The sequence below is a fragment of the Pipra filicauda genome, unplaced genomic scaffold, assembly GCF_003945595.2.
Source record: "Pipra filicauda isolate LSUMZ 115617 unplaced genomic scaffold, ASM394559v2 scaffold6_size6359152_pilon, whole genome shotgun sequence".
NCBI lineage: Eukaryota > Metazoa > Chordata > Aves > Passeriformes > Pipridae > Pipra > Pipra filicauda.
Window position 1 is genome coordinate 1,783,023 of NW_024104865.1, and position 25,482 is coordinate 1,808,504.

At 39.8% G+C, this 25,482-nt stretch overlaps 1 protein-coding gene across 6 annotated transcripts in view; it reads left to right on the forward strand.

Annotated features, from left to right (window-relative positions):
• Positions 1 to 25,482, forward strand: part of SMOC1 (SPARC related modular calcium binding 1) — a 132,695-nt gene that overhangs the window by 46,425 nt on the left and 60,788 nt on the right. For all 6 annotated transcript variants that reach the window (XM_027716889.2, XM_027716891.2, XM_027716894.2 and 3 more), the window contains exons 3-5: positions 3,893 to 4,005; positions 13,933 to 14,032; positions 16,467 to 16,514. In XM_027716889.2, coding sequence (XP_027572690.1) covers positions 3,893 to 4,005; positions 13,933 to 14,032; positions 16,467 to 16,514 — 261 coding nt within the window. The remainder of the gene's footprint in view (positions 1 to 3,892; positions 4,006 to 13,932; positions 14,033 to 16,466; positions 16,515 to 25,482) is intronic.

Below are 25,482 nucleotides of genomic sequence, written 5' to 3' on the forward strand. Positions count from 1 at the left end.
TAAATTTCTGTAGTTGCATTGTGTCAATTTGCTGCTAGTGTTATGCAGATGTCTGGAGATGTTTTACTTGGTGTCATTAGCATAGCTTGGGTCTTTATACTATGATGCTGGGTGATGTCAATACTGCTTCTGCCTGTTGAAGAGAGGATGCTGGAATTCTTGGGGCCTATTCAGGAGTGCACTGTGTGTATTAGGAGGGACACGGTTGTTGTGTCTGAATAAACTGTTCATGGGTAAGATCAACTATGGTAACTAGCCAACTTCATTGCAAAACCCAAAATTATGTGCACCTGTGTTCTGCAGACTAGGCCAGGGATATCAAAAACATCACTTGTAGTTAATCTCCTAGTTGCCAGCTGTCAGCTTGAGAATTAGTTTTCTTTAAAAGGCAGCTTTCTTAGCTACAGTAAATCTGTCCCAAGACTGAAGATAAAGTAAAATTAAGCAGGTCTGCTTTCAAAGGAAGTCATCCTGTTTTGGTTTTTCACCTAATGTAATGGGGGGGAAGAATGTCCAATTTAGTCTGTCTGGACCGTGAAACTGGAATGCATTAATGCCACTCTGTTTTATAGGCATGGTGTTTGATATTCCAGAGAACATTTTTAAAAAGAGAGAAGTAAAAAATGCTGAAACACTTGAAGTAAGCCACCAAAATGCAGAGTAGGGTATATGAACCTACCATCATAAGATCAGGCTTTAGTAAAATTTGTTATGCATCTTATTTGGGGTGATCTATTTGGCAACTACTTTTTAACACTGGCGCTTATGCATTATTTTACATTTTCTAATTAACAAAGCAAAAATAGCAAGGTGAGATCATCCCACTGAAATCACATGTTGATGCAAACAGTATAAAAGTACTAGCCCATAAAGTGAGGAAGAGAAGGATTGACAGTCCTTCTAAAAACAAAGTGGTAAATGTTGATATTAAAGGCGCTGTTTTTACTGGAACTGAACTGTGGAAGATGGGTGAAAAAGATAGCCATATGCACATACCTCTCCACTCAGCATGGCATATAGGTGATTGCTCCAAATCAAGGCTGTAAAAGGACTGGCACAACCTTTGGAAATCTGTGAGGGGGGGATGGAGAACATAATCAGTCCCGAGTGCTCATGTACAGGAGAAAAATTGTCTGTCTTTGTACTTCAGCAGCGATTTCTGAAGTCATCACTTGAGCCAAGGGTTGAATTGCAAAAGAGCAACAATAAGCTCCTTAACACTGTGGTGTAGTGGTGGTGTGTTATGAAGTATGGCCTGCTGGGTGGTAGTAGAGGGTTTAAACTATAAATGTCAGTTAAAATGGCCAGGAGAGCCACAGTCATGTTTTATTATCTTCTTTTTACAGTCAGGGCTTGATCATATGCATGTTTCTCTGTTCATTAGAGAAACTGGTCAAAGATCTTGGTTAGTCTCCCTTCTGCCTGGACTCCCAATGTTTTTGTACTACAGGGGATATCACAAAATGTTTGTTTTGACCAGCTCTGTGCTGAAGCATCCAGTTTCAGTCATGTAGTTGTGAGTGTGCCAGCACTAAAGTAGATGCTATGTGGAAGTGCTTTATGCTTATGTTTTATGTTTAGGAGAGGAGCGAGGTATGCCTGTCTGCAGTCTTGTATCCTCAGATGAAGAAACTACAAAACATTTTCATTTGGGAACTTGTGCTTTGGTTGTCATGTAAGAAATTCACGTTTTTTTCCTTACAAGTGCACATCTGCATAATCTATGCTGATTTTTTTTTTTTTTAGTGCTACTTAGTATCCTGTGAAGCAGAAGTTGAAAGTGTTTTCAGTAGAGCAGCTAGCTATGAAACAGAAGGTGCAATCACACCATTTGGTTTTGTAATAATGTCCTCTGTAATGCCAAGATAGATTACTCTTAAGCTTGAATGGGAGATCTGCAGGTGATAGGTGTTACAATTTAACAGCATTGCCAGTGCTTCCTTTTCAGCTAAAAGAAAGAGCACATAGTTGCCCCTTTGACAAAGGGTCAGTTTGCAGGACTGTCCTCCACTGGAGATGTGCAAACAAGGTCTGATCATCTGGTCACTTTGGCAAGCAGTGGAAAAGGAAATTCCATATCACAGCTTATATCATGGAGAACTAGAAAAATAAATGCTGCTTCTCTAAATACAGTGTAAATTCTATTCAAGTCTTTTCATTCTGTAACAACCTTGCTCTTAGTACAGGTACTTAATAGGTCCACCTGAGATCAAAGCTCCACGTGCTAAGGGTATTTTGCAAACACGCCCCAAACAAATTAGTCCAAAGATGAATGACATAGGATGAGAAGTGACATGAGGTCACAAGGAGGTGAAATGACCAACTTGTAGTCACTCAGTAGTCAGTGGCAGAGTTGATATAGGCACTATTGATTTCTAACCCAGTCCTTAAGTGACCGGCATCTATGGGACTATTGCTATGAATCCTTACTTTTTTCAGAGAGAAGGGTTTGACTTTCATAATTTTGTAAACCTTGTGAAATCCTTCGTAGGGAGTAATGTGATATGTTTAAAATGAAACTCTGTTGGCAAACTGGAAACTTAATCTCTTGAGTCATCAGTAAATAAAGTATGTAGCTTGAAAGCTTTGGTCTATGTGTTTATCAAAACTATTTACAGCATTGTAATTGATTTCTATATCTAGTTATGCTTAAATGGAAGTTGCTTCTATAGCCTTGCAGTATGAATTCAGTTGATCTAAGAACCCAGAGTGACTTTCTAGTTAAGTGCTGGTACTAGTGATGCTGTTGTTGAAGTTCATGTGATCTGTGAAGCAGAATATGTGAACTTCAGGGATCCAGTGGAATTTTTTGCTAACCAATATGATTTCCATGCTTGGAATGGGGATTCAGTCTTGGTCACTCTTTATGGTGCTGCTGAAAGATTCTGGTGATCAAATTTTGCAGTTTCTGCACTGAAAGTCTTTAGTCAGTGGATTCATGGGATAAGGAAGAAGGTGCCTAGTCCCTGTGTTAGAGTGCCATGGAAACAGATGTTTGCTCTTTTCCTTCTCTTTCTAGACTGAACAGCAGTACTGTTAGACCTCATGTTTTTAAATGTAAACACTGAGTCAACCTGTATCCTCTACAGGGCAGAGCTCTCCTCTTTGACCCATCAGTTATCAGTGCAAGACTTACCTGGGTGTACTCTAACAGTGAGCTAGCCCTGGAAGGGGTTAAGGTCATCATGCTACACACTGCCATCATCCGAAGTAAGAGCTGAGATCTTAACCCCTTCAAACTATGCTTGCAGAGCAATGTTTTTTCTTGGCATCAAAGTGAGTAACTGATATGAGAAAGTTACAATGAACACTTGGCTTTAAGCATTGGGACTGGAGGCACAAGCTGAGTTTCAGGAAAGCACAGAAAACTGCATGTCTACCTTACCTGAACAACACAAGGGTGGAAGTCCAAATGGGTGACTGGCTATTTTAGCATCTTATTGGGAGAGTTGCTCAGAGAAGAATTTTTGATAGGGTCATCCCTTCTTCCACACTGCTCACTGCCGAGCCTAAATTCTTGCTTTATACTCGACCGTCCAGTTTCAGGCTGTTAATGCTAACACAAACACAACTCCCTGCATGGACATTGTGCTCCAGCACTTGTTGAAAGAAGCTTCCAGAGTCCTTAGATGACCATAAAAACTATTGACTAGGAAATTAGGCAGCTTTTCATTAACTGGATTGTAGTATGATTGTCTAGGTTCATATTTGTCTTTGAGATTATGAGTGCTAACTTGATATCTGCTTTGTGAACATGCAGCTAATGATCCTTTATGCTTTATATTTATTTGTTTGGAGTTTTTTCCCCCACAGCTGCTAGGTGCATCTGGTAGCTTTTGGAGGAGCCAAATGATGTTTGCAATGTAAGTGGGTTTTGTGTTTCTCTTCATAGATGCAGGCCAAAGCAAGTGTCGATTAGAGAGAGCTCAAGCACTGGAACAGGCAAAGAAGCCCCAGGAAGCAGTCTTCATCCCAGAATGCAATGAGGATGGATCATTCACTCAGGTAAAATTTCTATTTGCTTCTTACAGCCAGGCTTCAGGTGTCTGTGGGAGATCCACTGGGTGGATGAGTTGATATAGACCATGAGCCGAGTGATGATAGCAGCATGGGTTCACACCCTGACTCAGTTACTCAGGTGAAAATGTTGAAAGCTGGACACTTCTTTAACCAAATGGAAGGTTTGATTCAGTCACAATATCTTAAAGACAAATAGAAATGCAGCAGCATACAGCTCGGATGTAGTACAGAAACAAATGGCACTAACCTTCAGCATTGCGTAGAAACAAAAACAGTTGCAGGCGAGGTAAATTTTTCCATGAAGAGGAACTGTAAAGGGAGCTGTGGCTTACAACAGGGTGGATCCAGCTGATTCTGCTGTTACTTGTACTTCATCTATCCCAGAAAAAAAGTAATCTCTTCAGCTTCTTCCTTTTGCAGGATACTTCTTGTACTGTGCCCTTTTGTAGTTTGGACGTCTGGCAGAGAGATGATGAAACTTCTTTGTTTGGGTTTTTGACTCTTTACTGTTCATTTGCTGAAGTTTGCCAAAGCAGGGTAGAAATGAAGAATGATACTTGCTTCTGTTACCACTGGCATACTGGGTAGTGTTCCAGGGCTAACTGAACCGCCTGTTAAAATGGCTCATGCAGAGTTTCCTGACAGGTAGGAGGGGTATGCTGTTTGCTCAGTTTTGCACGCATTTCAAAAGCCAAAATCCTGCAACCCTATGACCTCTCCTTTGTGAATCTAGGTAGATCACAGAACTTTTTTTGCCTTAGCTTCCATGTATCTAGCCCTACTCTAGACATCTTGTTCCTCAGAGAAATTTTAGGATACAGAAGTTATTGTTTGCAAAGTCTTTTGAAGGTAGAAGATATCCCAAAATGGAATCAATATTGTCTTAAAAAAGATGAGAAAGGCAAAGAGCTTTGCTTTGGTTCAAACATTTTGTGATGCCTGGGGGAATAGGAGAGGAAAGATTTTCTTTTTTTTTTGTGATAACCCACCGAAAATTTTTATTCCCTTCCTCAGCCTTACCCTCACATTATCTGATGTGTGGGAGTGTTTTGTTTTGGATTTTAATGGTGAAGTGGGAAAAATTTTATCCATCCTGCCAACTTTGCGTGCTACTTTGGAACAGCATCATATTTGTGTGCTGTGAACCATCATAGGAAGGTGGGGGTAAGAGAAGATGGCTGCAGTTTCTTCCAGTTTAAGTACAATTTCAGTTGTTGAAATTTGATTTTGTGTAGAGCTGCTCAGGTTGTGTTGGCACTGGAGGGAAATACTTATAAAACTTAGCACTGTGGGCCAGCAAAGTGTTCCATGTTAAACTTCATAGTTCAAGAAAAAAGGAGGAAGGAAAGCTGACTTTCAAATGTCTATTACCTGTCTATCAACCTCTTGGAGAGTTAAGTAGGGGTGCAGGTGAAATTTTTATCCTAATAAGCTGGACTGATAGTGTAGTTGATAAAGCTGTTTCAGATAGATTTATTTTGGAGGTTGGTACCAATGTCTGGATTGTGAGCAGTTGCTGGACTTCTTTCCTGTACATTCTTTGGCTATTGTTGGTTGCCAGTTGAGGGGCAGCAGGAAACTGCTTAAAAAAATTGTGTTTTCATTTGGCAGTCAAGCAATATTTCACATTCTTCCTCCATTCAGTTCTATCTGTGAACACTGAAGTGCTTTTGTTTTACCTGCCAGGATGAAGGAAGCCTCTGATCTCTTTGTAGCTGGAATTAACTGAAATTCATATCGTTCCTTGGATTGTGAAAATATCCTACATTGCACATACCTCATGAACCAGCTTCATCAGTTATATTGCAACATTTAAGGTCATTTTCCCTGCATAAGATTTAAATGAAAAAATAATGTCCAAGAATGCTAACTAGTTTCAACCTGCATTTGAGGTAAATATTTCCTTTAGCTCCTGATCCAAATTAATTAAACTTTGATTTTTAAAAGGATGTATAAAAATTAGAATTTTGGTGAACAGTCTAAACAGTTTTGCTTCCAGCAATTCATGAATAGCTCTCATCTGGTGGAGGTGGTTTGGATACTGCATCTCTTGTGCAGAGAAGTGATGCTCCTGGGTTCTGCTCTACAGGGAGGCTGTGTTCTTGAAGTCCCTCAGGCCTTATGATGAAGTCAGCTCTGGACTGTTAGTTTATTCTAGTTCATTACTCAGTGTTGCTCCATCCAGACTCCAAAATCTCGGTTGGGAAGTCCACAACAGAGCAGTATCTCTCAACAAAGTTTCTAGGAGAAATACCCACCCTGCTCTTCAACATGGAATTCCCATCCCAACAAGAGCTTAAGCAGAGGCACACGCTTCAGCATAAACCCTGTTTGTAGAGCAGGTTGGGGAAATTTCTTCAACAACTTGCCCTCATCTTTTCTGTGTAACTGAGTTTGAAAAAGTGTTTTGTGTCAAAGAAAAATTCTGATCAGAGGAGAAAAAAAGATGCAGGCATATATTTAGAATATCAAATGTCTAAATTGTTACAGTGCTCACTCAAGATATGGATGACTTGCTTTCAGGTCTTGCAGAGCCTACTGAACATAGTAGGTGTTCAGGCCCACATTATTGTCCTTGCCATCAGAGTTAAAAAGATCAGAATTTTTATCTAATTAATTAATTGTTGGAAATCCTTGAAATTTTTGTAGGAGTGAAAAGCATGAGCTCTGTGGAAGCATTTGGTAGTAGTGGTAACTATGTTCAGAAAACCTGCTTGGCCTTAACCAGATTGTACTGTTACTTTTGTAGTTTGTCATCATTCTCTTTATTAGAAACTGAATTGCAATCTCTATGGGTAAACACTGAAAGCAGCACTAGGTGAGGGCTGTTCCTCTGAGAGCAGCTCAAGTCTGCCCTTTCCAGCTCTTGGCATTGTAGATAGTTCAAAACTAAATTTGGGGCTGGATCCACTGCAAATTGGCTGGGGCCATAGGGTGGTGATGAGAACATAGCTGCTCTGCTGTCTTGTGAGCAGCAGCACGTGCTACATGGGGCAGCTGCTGCAGAGGGAAGACCGCGCTCACCTTATCTGCTCTTGGTTCCCTGCAGGGCAGCTGGCTCTGAGACCCAACACTTAGATTGGTAACAGGGTGAAAGGGAGGAGGGACTGAAGGCAAAGACCTAGCTTTGGCATTTAAACCCTCCCTTAGAGAAACATGTGTTGTAAACACTTGTATAATCTGTCTTTTTTTTTCGTTGTCTGTGAAATCTAGACCAAAATGAGTATTGCCATCGATTCTATTGCTTGGCTGACCAGTTTTCCTGTGCTTGACTAGTTATAATGTGTTTTGTGTACTACATTAAGAGGAGCAGACACTTGTCAATTCACTGTAACTGCTATGCACCATGTGTGCTGCTTCCCTTATTTTTGAGTTTGTTATTGCAAAGATCTTATCAAATCCCTTTTTAGTGCTGCTTAAACATCTAAAAATGTGACATGGATTTGCACCATGAAGTAGAGGTGGCATTGTAGGCACGAAGAGATGACTGTAAATGGCAGCAGACCTGATTAATTGCTCTGGAATTGCTACTTCTTTATATTTCAGTCTGTATGGAGAATATTACTTCCTACAACAAAAGCTCTCTGCACTTAGCCCACAGTAATATAAGCAGGCAGATAGAATTTGAGTTATTCACAACATAAGAATGTTTGTTAGATATGAGTAATTTGATTAATTGTAAAACTGAGGTCGCATAATGTTGTGCGAAATTGGACATGACTAAAACCAGTTTCTGTTCCCAAGACTTTTGCCTTTTTGCTGTTATGCTGTATTTTGCATAAATGCCATTCCCTTTCCATGCTGCACTTAACCTGCTGTGATCTGTTCTTCATAAACAACAGGCTCTAGTGGGTAATCTGCACACTTTCTTTTGCTGCCTAGTGCCATTGGGCTTGTTGCCATGGGTTGAGAGAGACTTGCATTCCTCATAGTTTTCCCCCAAGCAGTTTTTTAGAAAAGGTTGCTGAGGTTTTAAATGGGATCCATTTCAGACAGATTAATATGAACATGAATAGTGCTAATCCTGCCTTGGGGGTGTAGTTTTGTGGGACTTTGTGGTATGTCTTGCTATTTGCTGCCACCTTCCACAGTCTAACTGTGGTTTCTTTTTCTCACAAGTCATCATACAAGTGACTGAGAGCAAATCTCCTCGGAGAGTTTCTTTGAGTTTAGGGTTCCCAAAATGCAGCTGGTGGTGCAGTTATGATGCAGCACTGCGATTTCTTTTAAAGCGGGTGCATCAGTCAAACCTGTCACCTTATGGCAGAATCACTGAGTGGGCTATCAGAGCAGTTCTCCATTATCAGATAGCTTCAAGAGCACTCCCACATCTGGTAATAGAAGTCTGTTTGGAAAGAGTGATCTATATTATGGTCCATAGCAATAGTTTAATTCTGCACTATGCTAATGCACATACAAAGTTCTGTTTTCTCCTGAGTTCCACAAACAGCCCCTTTCTAAAGATTTGGGGAACCCTTTCAGTCTTCAGATTTCATGATCCAAGTCTGTTCCTCTGCATTGTCTAGTGTAGCATGATGCTGGGCAGAACTACAAAAACTAATTTCTTAATGCAGCAAGGCGCTGTGTAGACATGTCCCACATTCCCTGGATGCTGTGTGTTATTCCATTATTCAGTGCTTATATTCTAGCAATACTAAGCTCTTAAGGATTTAACCTCTGCTTTCAGAAGGCAAGAACACAGTCTATCTTGCTAAATTGAAGAAACTGTTCATGAAGTATCTGGGCATTAATTGATAAATGGTCCTGGCTTTTTCTTAATGAAGACATGCCTTCTATAAAAGACTGTAGCTGTAGCTTTCAGTGAGTACTGCTCTGCAGGTTTGTCTGCTACTTAAACACTTGCTTTCTTCCTGCAGCTTTCGTTGTGTTTCTCATTTGTATGTTGTGCTAAAGACAACCCATGAATGGGTAAGGAGGTAAGAACTTTGGTTATATATGGTATTTCTTCAAAGTACCAGTTGAGAGAACAAAGGAACAGTCTTAAAGCAGGAGTGGACATACTTGAGATAAGTGACAATATAAGATCATTCTTAACTTCCAAATGTCTCATTCTATGTCAGAAGCAGAAAGCCTCTCTTAGGTACACTTCTCCTGAACTAAAAATGTGTTATTGTGTCTGATGGGAATGCCCTTGACTATGGCTAAGATTTTTTTGCTTAATATCACTTCTGTCCCTGATTATATGAATAGTGAAATCCCTGTGGAGCAAGCATTTTTTGAATAGTGCATAGACTTAAGGGAGATAGGTGCTGCATAAAGCCTTGGTGGAAATATTTGCACAGCACCATTTGTAAAGGATTAAATATGAGCAGAGATCAGAAAAAGTGACAAAAATTATTTAAAGGGTTGCAGTTGCAAAGAAGCTCAAACATAAGATGCAGACTGATTCATAGCTCCCAGGAGTTGTCTATAAAGGTAAGGCAGGCTTCTGATAATAGTCAGCGGACTCTTAATCAGATCTAGTGTCTAAGCATTACAGCAAGATATGTAAACCAGAACAGAGGCATCACTATTTAGAGTTAAGATAAATAGCCGTCGGGGCAGTGTGCTGGTTGTGTTAAATTGGGTTCAGAGGACTTGCTAGCTGAGCCTCATAGCTTGAGCAAAGAAAAGGCTTGATTGAAGAATGGCTGTGTGACACTGGCTGCTGCTCCATGGTTTCAGACTAGATGACCTGCTGGCTTGGAGCTATTTATTTAGCTGTTTTTACAGTGTTTACAAGGAGCACCTTGGAGCAGTCAGGATTTGGAGCCTTGCCTCATGTTGTGAGTGCAGGCTGTAGCTCTGCTGCCTGCCCATACCCTCAGCAGTACCATTAAAAAACTGAATATGTTTTTTCTTCTCTCACAGAAGTATTGCTTTGAATGCAGGAGTAATGTTTTTCTTTCCTTCTCCTCTCTGCCCTCTGTTATGGAAGGAGCCAGGAAATATTTGTTTGGATCTGTGATGGGATAGGAGTCAGTTACTAAACTTTTCATCTGAACAGCAGTGAGAGGCTAGTCTGAGTGTTGCTGTTCCTGTGCTAAGCCCAGTGCTTGTCCAAGGTGCTTTCAAGCCTCTCACAGCAAATTACTTCTTTCTGTAACTTTTTAGAAACTGGTTTCAGACATCACAGAATTGCTGCTTTGCCTCTGTTCGCTGTCATATATATGCATGCAATTTCTCTCTCACTTCCATTTTATCTTTCAGTAACAACCCCTTGATCCTCCTTTGTAAAATAGCTGTAAAGGGATGCTGCTTGCTGCTTACTTGTTTAAAGTCTTGGAAATCTGCTTGGGAATCTGATTCTGGTGCAGTGAGGTACTGAAAAAACCCAAACAATAGCCTCTCTTTCCCCTTAGGAACTTAAGAGGCAGAATCACCTGTAATTCATTTGTCATCTGTACGTTCATATTGTAATGAATTTTGATGAGAGCAGGTATTTAATTGTATGTCTAGTATATTAGCTGCTGTTTGATTTCACACATGGTAATGGCAGGGTAGAGTAGAGGAGCTGCTGCTACACTTTTAATTTGGGCAGTGGCGGTAAAGCAATCTTTCTTGAGTTTGTCCCTCATGCTTTTCATCCTTCAGTTGAGACACAGGTGAAATGTCGTATCTCTCCATGAAAAATAGGAACAGTGTCCTCCTGTACAATCAGGGATTTGGCTGCTTGCAGTGCTTAAAACTGCAATCAGATTTTTTTTTTTTAAGTGTAGAGATTAATGGGGAATCTGTTGAAGACCTCAAATGATCGACAAGTTTTATTTGACTGATTGCCTATTATGTAAATTAATGTTCAGCTGTTGGACAGGTGTATGCTAATTTGAGATGTCAAATTCTGTCATGTGCCTTTCCAACAGTAATGGGCATTCTATACCTGCAGCTTGGTTAACAATCAAGTGTATTTAGTGTATAAGATTGTATTACCTCTGACACAATGCTTAGCTTTAGGAGACTGAGAGTCAAAAAATCAAACACATTTTTCTCTAACATGTATTTTGATAGTCAAAATTAACTCAATAACTGAAGATTTGATCCGTGCAGTAAACATGTGTCATCCTTACGTAGTTATTCTTCTGGTTATAACACTATTTAAAAATCTCTAATCCCACTACTGTTGGAGTGGGATTAGAATAAGGTTGAATTTTGGGTTGAAGATTTAAATTTTCTTTGGAAACAAAAGCTCAAGCCTAACATAATTGGGAAAATTTAAAGTAAAATCCCACATTTTCAAGATTCCTTACTATAGGTGCTCTGAAATAGTTGACATTTAAAATTTGTTTAAATACAGTGTTTAGAAACGGTACTGGATTACCTATTGCCTTTACATTTCTTCAATGTCATACCAGTCCTATATAACTGATGAAAAGTACACCTTTCCCCCCAGCTTTTAAACTGCAAACCCTAGGCTGTAGGCCACTGTTACGACACCTAAATATACTGAGACTTGGTCAGGTATTATGGTAAAAGATAGCATCTCTCAACATGAAGACATTCAGAAAAAGCAACTGCAGTGATTTTTGAGGTTTCTGAAGTGTCCATTCTTCATGGGTAGCTGTCTGACCTTTAGGATAAGGATAAGATTTAATTGCAGCTGTTATCTGTAGCAGGGAAGTCCTTTGGTACTGCAGTAGAACATGTGCTTGTGGTTGTTGTGAAAGTGCTATCAATTTCAGATGTTTTTTTCCTTTTTTGTTTTAATGGCAGCATGGGGAGAAAGGGTCATGGGATACCAGTCCAAGAAAGACCAGCATTCCTAAACCCAGTTATTTACAAAATTACTTCACTTTTATGGATGTTCTGTGCTTGGCTTGCATAGATGAGTGTATGTAATTGGTAGCTCTGCATTGAGATGCATTGCATAACATACTCTTAGTTAGCGCATCTATCCTAAATTTTCGGTCAATACGGTTTTTTTTTTGACTCCTCTACCGTGTACTCTGTAATTTTTCTGAAGGCTTGGTTGAAGGACTATCTAGTCACTAATACTTGAATTTTTTAAATGCTGGGTACACTGGATTTTGTTATATAATGTAATATGGAGTGATCTTGCCTTAAGAATTCAAGACCCTATCCTGGAATTTAGCTTTATCCCGGGATAGGATTTTTACAATTAATGCTCATATGTAAAGGCAGCTTCTTGTGCTATTGGGAATGCAATGCTGTCTATGTGATCAGCAAAGATAAATACAAACATAAACCAAAGCAGTTCCATCACATTTTTTTGAATGTTCAGTGATAAGATTGACCAATAAGAAATACTTTCTAACTTGATTATTGCTAATTATAGTCACACTACTTTTGAGTAATTTGCAATCAATTTTGTGATATATTGCGAGAATAAAGATGAAACTGCAGATAGTAGTGATAGTGTAGTAACATGGGTACATGAGATTATTGTTGATTTTGGCTGCTAAAAGTGAATGCTTGAGGTAAAATTATTGATTTGCGCTTTAGTGAAACCCAAGATAAATACCACGTACCGTGTTATAATTGCTCTTAGATCATGTTTTATGTGATATTCAAAGCCTTTTAAAAAAACCTGTCATTAAGTCTCTGAACAAACTTTGCTACCTTAGGGCATTGAAGCCAGCTGTCAGCAAGGGGGAATGACTGATTTAGCTCTGAAGGATCCCTAATGAAGGGAACTGTACAAACACCCCATCACTCTTCTATGTGAAGAGAACTGGAATGGGAAATTGACTTCAGTGAACTTCTTTGGAAAAAGAGAGAGTGGACAGAATTAATTTTACAAGTAAAATAAAAGGCTGTTTCCGAAGTGGTCTCATTTCATGGCTTTTTTCAGAAATGTATTGAAGGAACCTCTCTATCTTTTAAAGTAACAGGCATTTCTATACCATTTGAAGGTACTGATGTACACACTCAGCCATGGCTGAAAGTGTGTTTGCTAGAAAGGATTTTGGAATCTGTTAGTACTTACACAGATGCCTGTATGATGATAATTTACTTTTGTCTCAAGGGATGTCAAAGGCATCCTGAATTTCATCCAAATGCTGACCACTCTGAAAGCTAAGGTAAAGGTTGTTTGTTATTGTATTTATTAAGCTAAATGAAACTATATGAAACTATAGTGCTGCTGAACTAATACCCACATAGATGTTACTAAGACCAGTCTGCTAGATCAGAAGTTATTTGTTCTCACTTCAGGGGTTCCATGTCTGAACTAGTAATTCTGGTGTCTATCTGTGTTAAAGGAAGGAAGTGGGTAACTCTAGATATCTAGAACTTTAAAGTTAAGCAAGATGAATCTTATATTGTGTACCTTTTGACTCACTAGAACCTTCATCAAACATTCTTAAGACCTTGTCAATGTATCAAGACCAAGCATGTTGTATCTTGCTCCTACCGTGTAGTTTGACATAGTAACAGAATAGGGCTTCAATCTATCTGGAGAAGGTTTGTTAACATAACAAGTCAGTATTGAATTTTTTTCAGCCATGTTTGCTGAACAAAATGCTCTTGAAATACCCACAGATGCTGCTCTCTAGCAACGCCTATGGAATTTGGGACCAGGTGGCCTTTCCATAACCCAGCTGAGATACAGTGGACAACTATGTAATAGTAAACAGTGAATGGAATTTAGCAGAGGATGGAATGAGCTGAGACACAACTAAAGTGCTCTCAGATGACTACTTGTAACTTCTTTTGCTGCCTGAATTTCAGCTAAAGGAGTTGGAGTACGAGAAATAACGTTTCTTTGGGGTGGGGTGGAGGTGAGGGGAGAAAAGATAACAATATCAAATGTAGTCTTCTGTGAGACCTCCTTGCTCTGAAGGATACATTTGTGATGCATCTGGGTTGGGACTTCCAATGGGATGCTGAATTATAAAAAAAAAGTGGTTGGTGATAGTGAGAAATGAAATGCCTGCTCTTTGTTTTATTAAACAGGTGCAGTGCCATACCTACACTGGATACTGCTGGTGTGTGACACCTGATGGCAAGCCTATTAGCGGCTCTTCTGTACAGAACAAAACTCCTGTATGTTCAGGTACTGTGGGAGTGGCTTCAACAAATGCTAATTCTATAACTGAAGAGGGCTGAGGTAAATGCATCCTGTTGAGAGAGCTAAGTCTTTTCAGGTGACTTGTCCAGTTTACCCCATTTAACACTGCAGTTTGGACTCTGACATGTCCACCTGTGGTTAGCATACAGACACTTCTGCAAGGCTCAGTGAGAAAAACTACTGAGGTAACAACCTGTGGTAACCAAGACAAGAGTCAGTGTTGCCATGTACACCAAAACCAAAGATTCACGTAACAGATGTGACAACTTTTTTCCATGAGCTGTATTTTAAAGAAATGGTATTTTGGGGGACATGGAGTAATTTTTTGTACAGAGTGATTTCAGTTAATTTGGTTTTGTGAGAAATTGGTAGTTTCTGAGGTTCTGCTGTTCTGATGAATTTGGGTCTATTGATCATGTTGCTTACTTTAGAATGCCTTTGTGTCATGAGGGTGGATAGCACTGGGCTTGCACCACAGGTTACAAGAGGGAGGTCCAGACCTGGGCTGTTACTCATGTGTGTATTAAGTGATGTGCTTCTGGGCACTTAGGGTGACATAGTAATGTCATGCTGTGGTTTACTGAGACCAAATCCATAATTTTCCTTAAAACAGAGTAATGCTGTTTTTCTTTTTTCTCCCCACAATTCATTAGGGCAACCCATGGCTCAAATGGAATGGGATTAGTCCCTAGATTTTCATATGGCCCTGATCAGTAGTGTACAGTCTAGCTTTGTGAGCTGTGGTGAACAGTGCTGCTGTGGCAACACCCAACTAGACATGGGCAAGGGTGGGAAGCTGTTCTGTGCTGTTTGGGAGAATTTGAGGGCAACACTAGAATTAGGCTACCCTCCTCACTTCCCCTCTCTCTCCCCCTCCCTACCCCCCCAAAAAATAAGAGAAGAAAGAAAAGGCAGTAAGCATAGGAGTGTTCTAACATGTTCAGTGATGCCATGTGGGCACTGCTGCTGCGTCTGGCTCCATGCTTTGCAATCTGCACCTCATGGATTTTTAATGTATTTCTCCTCTCGCACCTTGCAGTTTTTGCTCTTTAGGTGGGAGCATGACAGCAGTCAAACCTTTAGGTTTTTTAATTTTTCTCCCCTTATTCAGTGTCCTCTTGGCTGGAAGGTATTTTGTGGTAATAATCAAATATAAGTGACTTGCATAAGGGTTTGAGTTGAGTGGGAGAGCTGTCTGAGAACTAGTGAGTCCATGTGCTTGAGGAAGTGCTTGGTTTTTCACAGGCATGTAAAAATAAAAGAAGATTAATATCCTAATTTAGTGTAAGGTCAAATGCTACAGTAATTTGACTTAAACCTTAGAATATGACTTTGACACCATTTTCAGTACATCATTTTGGTAGGACATGTTTTAGAGTTTTGCTGATCTGTTTGTTTAGCCTTGTGCTGTTTATAAAATTGTGTTACGGGAAAGTAAAGTCATGTTGTATTGCAGGACACAGATGTTAGGCCTGTGATGACTAATATTGTGTTTGTGCTTACTACTTGTAATTCAGCAGTAGATCTGTGATTAACTGATCTGCAAGTGAAAGTGCCTGGGGAATAGTTTACCTTTAGAGTTTGGCTTGACCAGATTCTTGGGCCTGTCAGAGGTGTCTGCTTTAGAGGTGACTTTTGATCTATGTTTCCCGAAGGTTAAATAATCACTAGAACTGTTTAATAATGGTGTGTGGAAGAATCAGTTTCCTGGGAATAAAGCTATTAAAAAATAATCTTGTCATAGATTTTTATACATTTTGATAATGAATTTGTTTGAAAAGCTTTTATTACCTGTTCAAGTTTTAGCAGAAAACTGGGATGAAGCACTGAAGCAGACTGCAGAAACAAACATAGAATCATATATTTTCTGTGAAGACCTAAGTTATAGTAAACAACTCAAGATGTGTTCTATTCAAGTACATGCTGGATCTTATTCACTGTCCCCTTTAAAACAGCTGGGGATGCTCAGGGGTTGGTTGTAATCCATTTTCTGCAAATTGTCCCACTTAATCCCTTTCCTTTAGAATACTGTACTTGCATTCTCCCCATCTGTTTTTGATTTGTTCTTCCTGACATTTGCAAATAAAAGAAGTGATTCTTACTGATCTTTCCTCCTTGCCTTTGAATTTGTTTCAGGTTTCTTACTAGCACAATGCTCTGTTGAGCTCTTTCAGATCACTGCATCCAGCTACTAAAGATTTCTTATTTACCCTCAGCCCAATGTAACATCTTAATGCATAAAACGTATGGGTTTTGCATTGGTTGAAGCCACGGGCTTTCTGACTCCTAAATGGAGCTGTTGATAAGTAAAACAGATGCTTTATATGTTGAGATATTGACTGTAGTAATGTGACATTGCATGCTCTGTGTGATCATGCAGCATCTAAATGGATGTCTTTTTTTTTTCCCTCTCCTTTAGGTTCTGTAACTGATAAACCATCAAGCCAGGGTAATTCAGGAAGGAAAGGTGAGTGAAGTCCTGTGCTTCAGCAACTTGTTTTGTAATAGCAGCTGCCCAACCACATCCCTTAAAATAGCTCAGAACCTGGGTTCCTAATCAGTCAGTGCATGGGAGGCATATGTACCATTAGACCTCCTCTTCAGGAGGAATTAATGGAATTAAATGATTGTTCTACTCCCTGAAGAGTAGAAAAGGGTGTGCTCTGCTCTGTGCTTGCCAACTGAGTTGTAGTGCAAGACAGCTGAGCTTCCCAAGGGGTGGGTGGCTGGTCCAGAATAGCCTCTGTTTGTTCACTTTGAAGTAACATACTGAGCATTTCTCAGTAAAATCCCTAGAGATTAGGAAGGCTGTCAATATGACTGGTACTCTGGGAGTCACAAGTGCCAATATTATGGTTGTGGCTCTGTATGCATTGGAAAATGGAGTTTTTCTAGTAGCACATAAAACCCTCTGGCAAGTTGGAGCAGCGCTGGATTAAACCTTAGCTGTGCTTGAAAACCTCACTCTTTTGTGCATTAGGCATTGGTCCTTCTTCGCTATTGTCTTCAGTCCTTGCATTTCCTGTGCAAGGCATTGGGTAGTTCCTTGTTCTTTTCCTGTGAGTATTTTAGCTCTTCTCTGTGTCCTCTGGTTTGCATTCACTCTAATAGTCTTGGGAGGGTTGACCACTGAAGTGTCTATGTATGTGTATGTGTGTGTGTATATATATATATACACATACACACACACTCACTGAGGAGCAGTGAAATTTGTCTTTAGGCCTTCTCCCCACCCTGATATCCAACATTTCTTCCCTCTACCCCTGATTCAGAGTCAACTTTTGAATTTGTCTCCTTACTACAGGAAAACAGTGCTGAATGCATCCTCACTCCTGCTGGTGAGGATGAATGCTATTTCTTGGGAGAAGTTCCTGTTTTGATAACTGAAGCAGGATTTTTAGTGCTAACTCTCTAAACCTGTTCTTCCTGACACTTCAAGCCTAGGAAAATGCCAATACTTTAATTCAAGGAATATCTTCCATGCTGGGAATGTCAGTCCAGTCCTGAAGACACTTAAGAGGGATTAGCTTGCTATGTTCAGAGCAGTGATGCATATCTGCTCTCCAGTCTATTGTTTGTGTATAGTGGTTTAGGAAAAGGTAGGGAGAAGAAAGATGCAAGGAAAACTACTTAGTTAAGACTGAATGCTGAAGTTTCTTTCTCGCTTTTGATACATGTTAATGTATAACTGGCACCTGAATCCATTGTTATTCTGCTAATGCAATCATTACTAGACTAGCCTGAAGTATAAGCAAATCAAGTAGCTCTTGAAATCTGCATTATTTTTGAGTGGAGGCTCTTTGTAGGGTTTTTACCTGAGTAGTCCTGGTCTATTGTTCTAGATTTGTAAGCAGCTGAGATTGGATTTCATAAGAAACAGGAGCAAAAGGGGAAAACATTTGGACTTGTTTTTCCTCATCATTCCCTTTATTAAGTTAGAGTTTGGAACATGCAAAAAGAGAACTGTAAATGGTATAAATTGATCTAAAATTTGTAATATAAATTGATTCTCCTTAGTGCAGCATGTAGCATCCTATTTCAAGGATATGCTTGGTCATGTGGCTGCAGAAATGCCCTATGCAGTAGCTGTCAAACAGAAAATGCTTCCCCTTGGGCCAGCATGCTTCAGGCAATCATGTAAATTTTCTGTCCCCTCTAGTTCTGAATTCATTCGTGGCTGTTGGAAGCCCACACACAAGCAAGTTTGGCCCTTTTCCATCATGTTAGAAAAATACTTATGAGCAGCTATTAAACAGGTCTTTTAAAATCAAGAGGGCTTTTAGAAGCTGTAATAATTTGGTTTAAAATTTGATGGACTTAGCATTACATTTTCAGCTAGTGATGAATGACTAATCTAAAAACGAATTTGGCTTTCTTGTCAGCACTTTTTCTTGACTTAAGTTACTTTGATTTAAAATTCCAGTATCAGGTCCTGTTCTACAGAAGTCAGAACCAAGAACAGCCTGGCTTCCTTGAAGCAAGGTGGTTGCTGCAGGTCCAGCTTCTCTGAAGACTGGTGGCTAGCCTGTATGCACATCTCTTCTAGCTGAGTGTTCAGTTTTTGTAAAGATAACCCTTTGCAAAATGACAAAAAGGGCAGGACGAGGAGGGGTCCAGCAGGAACTGGGTCAGTAATGACCTTTGTGTTTTAGAGGCACAACTTTGAAGCTTCTGATATCTCTTCGGGCAACTACCAGCTGACTTGGGAGCTTTTGGAATTTTCCCACTGCACAGTAGACTCCTCTCTCCATTTCTGGACGAGGGTCTCTTAGTCAAAGAGCGTTATCTGGCACAGAATAAGTACTCTGAAGAGGAAAAGTAATAGCTAAGACTCTCAGAAGTGATTTCTTTTGTCTCATTCATACAGAAATGTAAAATATGGAGCTAATAAACTTTGTGATGCTGGTGCCTTTCAAGTCTTCAGGGCAAAAATAGTTTTCTGGATAGAGTCTGCTCTGCATTAGAAATAGTGCAGATGGATGGGCTTAAGCTCTTGGGTAATAAGTGAAGACTTTACTAGCCTGTTAGCACTCCTTTGGAAGAGGGAAATAAATGTTGGAAGGAGGAAAAGGCTGGTTATTGGTAATAAGTCTTTCTCCAAATGTTTTGGCCTCTTTTCCATCCTGTTTAGCTGTAATTTCTGGAGTACCAGGAGATGTGAGATAGCATGCAATTCCACTCAGAGGCTCTCTCACTCCTGATGAAAAGAAAATTCAATTGCTCTATGGGCATGTGGCTTGGCATGTAGTTCCAGAAGTGGCTCTGTGGAGCTTTCTGTAGAGAACAAGCAAGCATGCTGGCAAGAGATACTTTTTAAATTCCATGCTCTGGTTATTGATATCGCTATTGCTGTATGATGCAATGCCAGTTACTCATACAAGATGTATTTTACTCATACAATTTTCCATACAATTTGTGCCACAGTTAAAATTTTAAAATAGGAGATATTGATTTGTTCTATTTTGAGAAGTGCTCTGTTGCTGAAAGGCAGAGCAGGCGTGGGAAGATGGAGACATGTTTGCATGAGGTGGAATAGAAACCCAGGCTCTCGAGAACATGCTTGTTGTGTGAACTTTGCAGCTCAGACACTTACCACCATTCTTCCTATGCTGAATGCAGCCTGCAAGTGAAGAACAAGCTCCCAGGACCTTTGTCAGGGAATACAATTACTCTTGTATGGGATTAGGATATCCAAAACCTGCAGATTTCTGTTGCTCTTTTCATTCCAACTTGTTCCTTGTACAGTCCTTTCTCATAAGGAGCTTCTTGCATTAATTTGCTCCAGTTGCTGCTTAGATTGAAAGGCCTGAGACTCTTGGAAATTGCATGCTGTCCTCTAGAGGTCTGGATCTCCCCAGTCTCTCCCACTAGGATGTTGTTAATGTTTTAAGAAGCAGTGAAAGGCATCCTTGGAGCCAACGTGACTGGATTTTTTCCTTGCCTAAAGAATGCAGAATGTTCCTTTCCAGCCAAAGGGAAATTGTGCCACCCTTTTGAAACAAAAAAAACAAACGTGAAACGAAGAAAATTTAAAACTTTATTTTATTTGAGGAGTTCTAGGACTCTAGCTCAAAGCTACAGATTTAGCATATTGCAGTCATGAGTGGTATCTTTTACAGTCACGAAGAGGGTTTTGAAAAGTAGGCTGGTCAGGAATCAGAGGGATGTCAAAAACAACCATGCAATTGCTTATCTCGATAAAGTCACTTGGTCTTTCTTCTGGAAGAAGAAATATATTCCAGTGAGGATACTGATTTGTTAGTGATTAACTCTTCTGGACACTATATGAGAGGTGTTGATACCATTTTTAAATCAACTGATTGAAGGAAATGGGAAAGGTGGCTTGGTTCTATAATCTGGGATTTAAGGATGATGCAACTACAGGGTAAATTTTGGCTGGAATAACTTTCAGTGTCAGTCATGAAGTCTTGAGTGGTATGAATTCCCATTTTCCTTTATAGTCTCTTGCAGTGCATAAAGTTCCAGGGCTGTTTTGACTTATCTTGTTTTCCTAATGCAAAAGCTGACAATAGCATCTGCAATTCCCTGTACAGTTGGTGAAACGTAAGCTCTGATGGACCCACAGAAAGCAAAGCCCAGGTTGAACTTGTTGTACAGTTACTATCTTACATGTAGACAAGACTCTTGTATGGAGCTGCAAAAATCTTTCCTCAATGTTTGCAACCTATCCTGAGATTAGCTCGGTTAGAGCATGGTGCTAATAATGCCAAGGTTCTATCACAGTATGGGCTATTTGCTTAAGAGCTGGACTTGATGACCCCTGTGGATCCCTTCCAGCTCAGGTTATTCTGTGATTCAAAACTGAAGCAGTCTGAGAAACCTAAGATGAGCAACTTGAAATTCTGGCCAACTGAACATGTAGAATTGGGTTCCTTTTTATGGGTTTGACTGTCAGAAATTAGTTTCAAGGCAGGCTTTTTTGGCAGAGAAATTCTGGACTGCAGCTGTGGGCAAGTTGGCCCATTCTGTGGCTCTCTTCCTTCTGTTTTTCAAGAGTCTTACCTTTAGAAAATGTTATTGGCCTAGTTGTGCAGCCAATAGACTGAGCAGTCTGAATCAGTAATGAGCCATTAGTCTGAGTCAATAATTAGGCTGAGCAGTAAAGGGCGAACACTTTCCTCAGGCAAACCCAAGTGAAGGATGGCTTGTGCTAGTGTAAACAAATGGAACTGCTTGTACCTGGGGACCTGGAGGCTTTATCTGCTGGTGTTAAGAAGTCAAGTGCAGCTGGCACTAATTCACCTGCCATCAACTCGCGGGGAGGGGAGCACACTGCCTCCACAGTGGTTAGCATGTCTCACACAAGACAGATAATATCTTGACAAAAATATCATATTGAAATGTGACTAAACCCTGAGACTGGGACTTTGGTCTTTACCTTCTCCAGATCTTTCTGGATTCGACTAGATACTGACCAAATCTGAAATGCAACTGTGCTATCACACAAACCAAGTTTAAAATGCTCCTACCTCTCTGACCTCATATATTCTTAGAAAATGCTCTGATGTCTTTAGCAGTTTGTGGAGAATACAGAAAAGACAGAGAAATATAGTGTGGCCTTCATCAGTAAGATGAAAGAAATACAAGTTTACTGGGGCAGTATGAAGTGAAGTGATGGTTCTGGCAGGTGAACACCATCTTATGATTAATTTTTTTCAGAACATAAGCAGGTAACAAGTCTGCAGTGCAACTCAAACAATTCTTCTGGATCCCTTATGTTACATATTTGTTTTTAAATAAACTATATATTATCTTAATGAATGGAGGAGAAGGAGAATTTTCATGCGAATATTGTTTTCTGAACTGTTTAACTTTGTCATGTAATATTCCTAGACTAGGGCTGATGGGTCAGGTCTTGTATGGGTAAAATATACATGTGTACTCAAAATGTGCATAAACAGTTTGCTTTTGGACAGAGTCGTGTGTATAGTGTAGCTGGGTGGAAAGTCACTATGCTATGCGTATATAATAAGTTCGCTTCCTGAAAGCAGCAGATTTGCTCTGTGTATGCTACGTGAGTGCCCCAAGTCCTTCAGATGTGCAAAAGCTTGCTTTGTCCTGCCACACACTGATGGTGACAGTTTCTCAGCGTATACTGTTAAAATTTAGGGTTAGGAAATAATCTATGGGAGAAATTGAATGTGTACTATGAAACTGGAATAAAAACTCAGGTGACTAGAGAAGTTACAGGGAGAGATTAGTGTAACAAAACCTGTCCTGTAGCAGCCCAAGTGGGCTCTGAGTAAAAATTTCTGTGGATAGAATTTGTAGCACATAAGATTTTGGTTAGCTCTTATTTGTATTTCCAAGCAAACTTAGCAGTGGATTTGAAGTTTGATTCTCTATTATAAAAACAGTTCTGTAAAAGTTTCTGTTAACTTAATCAGTAGGTTTGCCAGCTTGTAGATACTCAGAATTCTCTCTGGTTCCCATTGCTATCTCTATATGGTATATAATCTACAAAATTGTTTATTAAATTCCAGTTAAATGTAACTATAGAAAGCAAGTCAATTTCACATGTGTGGCAGATCGTAGTCTGCCAATATTACAGATTTTATAAGGTAGAAAGAATCCAGCTTTTAACTGGGAACTGTGATCAATTTCTGTGAGAACAGAGGAATGTAATTTTGTAATGCTGTGTATACTGGATCACTTTTCCAGAGTAGAACAGTGTTCTAAGCAAACAGATTTTTGAAATATTAAAGTCCAGAAGAAAAATTCAACCTCAAATTTGCTGCATAAACAGTAAAACTAAACACAATCCTTTTGTGTCCCCACATCACTGACTTGACTGAAATTGTTTAGTTTTCATCAAGACTTCTTTGTGGGCCTCAGAACACATGTATCAAATTTGAGGCTGAAGAAAGTTTCATTGGCAAGCGTGAACAGAAGGCAAACTCTGTTTTAAACTATATTTTGTTTGATACAATGCAGGAATTCTGCTTTCATCTATAAAGCAACAGTTCCAATCGGTAGCTTAGTCTATATAATATGACTTAATAAAATTGTAGTTTACAAGTGTTATTATAGCAATCTACAGACGACTCATGTCTGTAATGTCTTAAGGACAGCTGTAAAGGTTTTTAAATGATTAAGTCATAGTATTGGGCAGCCTGGTGAGTAGATCTAATAAGTAGACTAACAATTGGTTAAGCAACATCTGTTAAGGTATTATTAACTGTTTATGTGCTATACATGGATTTCTGGTGTCTGATCAATTACAGCTTGCAGAAAAATGGAATAGATTTGGGATCTGTGAGCTGTTTTTATTGTTTGAATACTTTATATCTATGTGGCCTTAACACCTTTTTTTTTTTTTTAACAGTTGTTGAAATTATTTTTCCCATGCTGTATAGAACCTAGACATCTGAATGTTAGTGTTTTCTTTCAAATCAATGTAATGCACCAGGAAATGTTTTGTCATGGTGCAGGTGTTTAGTTGAGGGGCTGGAAGTACTTTCCTTTCAACTCCTTTGCCCTATGAGCCTCAAAGTTTCTCTGTAAGAGAGATAAACTATGAAACTGTAATGGGAAAGCTTGAATGCATGCAGGGCATGTGTGCTTGTAAATAAGGTAGGAGGAAGCTGGAGAGGCAACCCTAATGTTTGTTCAAGTTCCTGAGACAGCACCTAGGGAAATTAAAGCTTCTCAGAACAGATCTAGCTGGAATAATAGCTTCCCTCTGTGTGGGTTTTTGTTCTATGTTGACAGCAAGGGATATGTACTGCAAAATGCTTTGATAAACGCTAAGGATGGGAGAAGTCTTCCTCACAGATTGAATTTCTCTGGGCCATGTCTTATTTCATGTCACTGTGCTCAGCTTGGTGTTCAGTTTCTGATGAGACCTTTAGGTGCTCTGGCAAAGCAATTTGTGTAAGGACTTGACTGTTCAGCTGCTCACAAATATGCCTTTAAATGATGATGGTTCTTAAATTCAGTTGTGTCTGGTTCATTTTGAACAGTCAATCTGTAGATGTCTGGCAGTCTGTAACTTGGAGTAATGACCTTCATCTTAAAATATTATAATGTTGAGAATGTGTTGTCACTTATACCCTGTGTACATTATTGACATACTTTGTTCTGTATGTACAGACTTCCTTCTGAAGCATATTAGATTCTTTGGAGATCCTTCCAGCACGATTCAGTTACTCTGTCTGTCTGCTTCCTTCTGTTCTCCTTTCCTTCCCTCATATAGGAAAACTATTCCTTTCATAAATAAATACAAACCGTCCTTTAGACAGAATTCAGATCTTGAGGTGAACTAGCTCAGGCAATGCAGTTAGAGAGCAAAGTTGTGCTCGCTTACTAAAGCTCTGAACCTCTTCTCTTTAATGATCAGGGTTGGGGGGGAACCTGTGGAAAAAGCGGGGTTTTTTCCCCCCTATTTTAATTCATTTGTGCACATGCAATACAGATATAGCAGCGAGGTATCCATTCTCTTTGCCTGCAAGGAAATGAAAAGGCGTATTGTAAGCCCAAGGCTACAAGGCGTATTGTAAGCCCTGGTTGTCAGCCAGGAGTTAGTCCTCTAAGGGAGAGGGGCCGGCAAGAGAAGAGGCTGGGAATGAGGAGCTAGAAGGGGGAAAGTACACTTTGAAATATGTTGAATGCACATGGCTAGAGGTGGAAGGGGTCTTGTGCTTCCTCAGTATGCAGGTGTTGGGAGAAAGGAAGGCAGCTTATGTTCTTACACACAGGCATGTGTCTGGGAGAGCAGGGTCAAAAATTTAGACTATTTACTTAATCCCTCAGAAAGGCTTTTTCCCCCTCTTCTGTTTTCTTTTTGTGTCTAACAGACTGCTTTACAGGGGACACGTGTGGTAATTAACACATGCAGCTGTAGGGCTTCAGCCATATGTCTGAATTTCAAATGGCCATTGATCTAGGAAATTTGCTGCCGTCTCCATCCCCCACTTATAGGCCTTGAAGATGTGGGGGAATTTATAGAGTCTTTACCTTCAAGAGACCAGAGCTGGAAGGAAAGGAGTGAAAGGGAGTGCGTGATATTGGGGAGAGATGGAAGAGAGACTGATATTCTAATAATATGTTCATGCCCCTTGCCCAGGTCACTGTATATTTTCAGGTAACTTCTAAAATGTTCCTACAGCTAGGGATCTGGTTATTACTATATAAAGCTTGAATAACAACAGTTAATATTTTTCCCTTGTTCAGTAAAGCAGTCTAAGATCAGAGTCACAATGTCCTTGTGGGCATTTTAGATGTGCTCCCTTTTCCACAAGTATATGGGCTCTTACACAATCTAGAAGTGACAAGGTGGTAGTTGATTGTGGACTCTGAGCAGCCTTTTAGAAGAGGTAGTTGAGGAGAGGGTGTCTTGGGTGGGAGGCTGTGCAGAAACAGAGAATACTTCACATCAAAGCAGAGGGTCCTGAAAAAAGATGTGATATATTGTA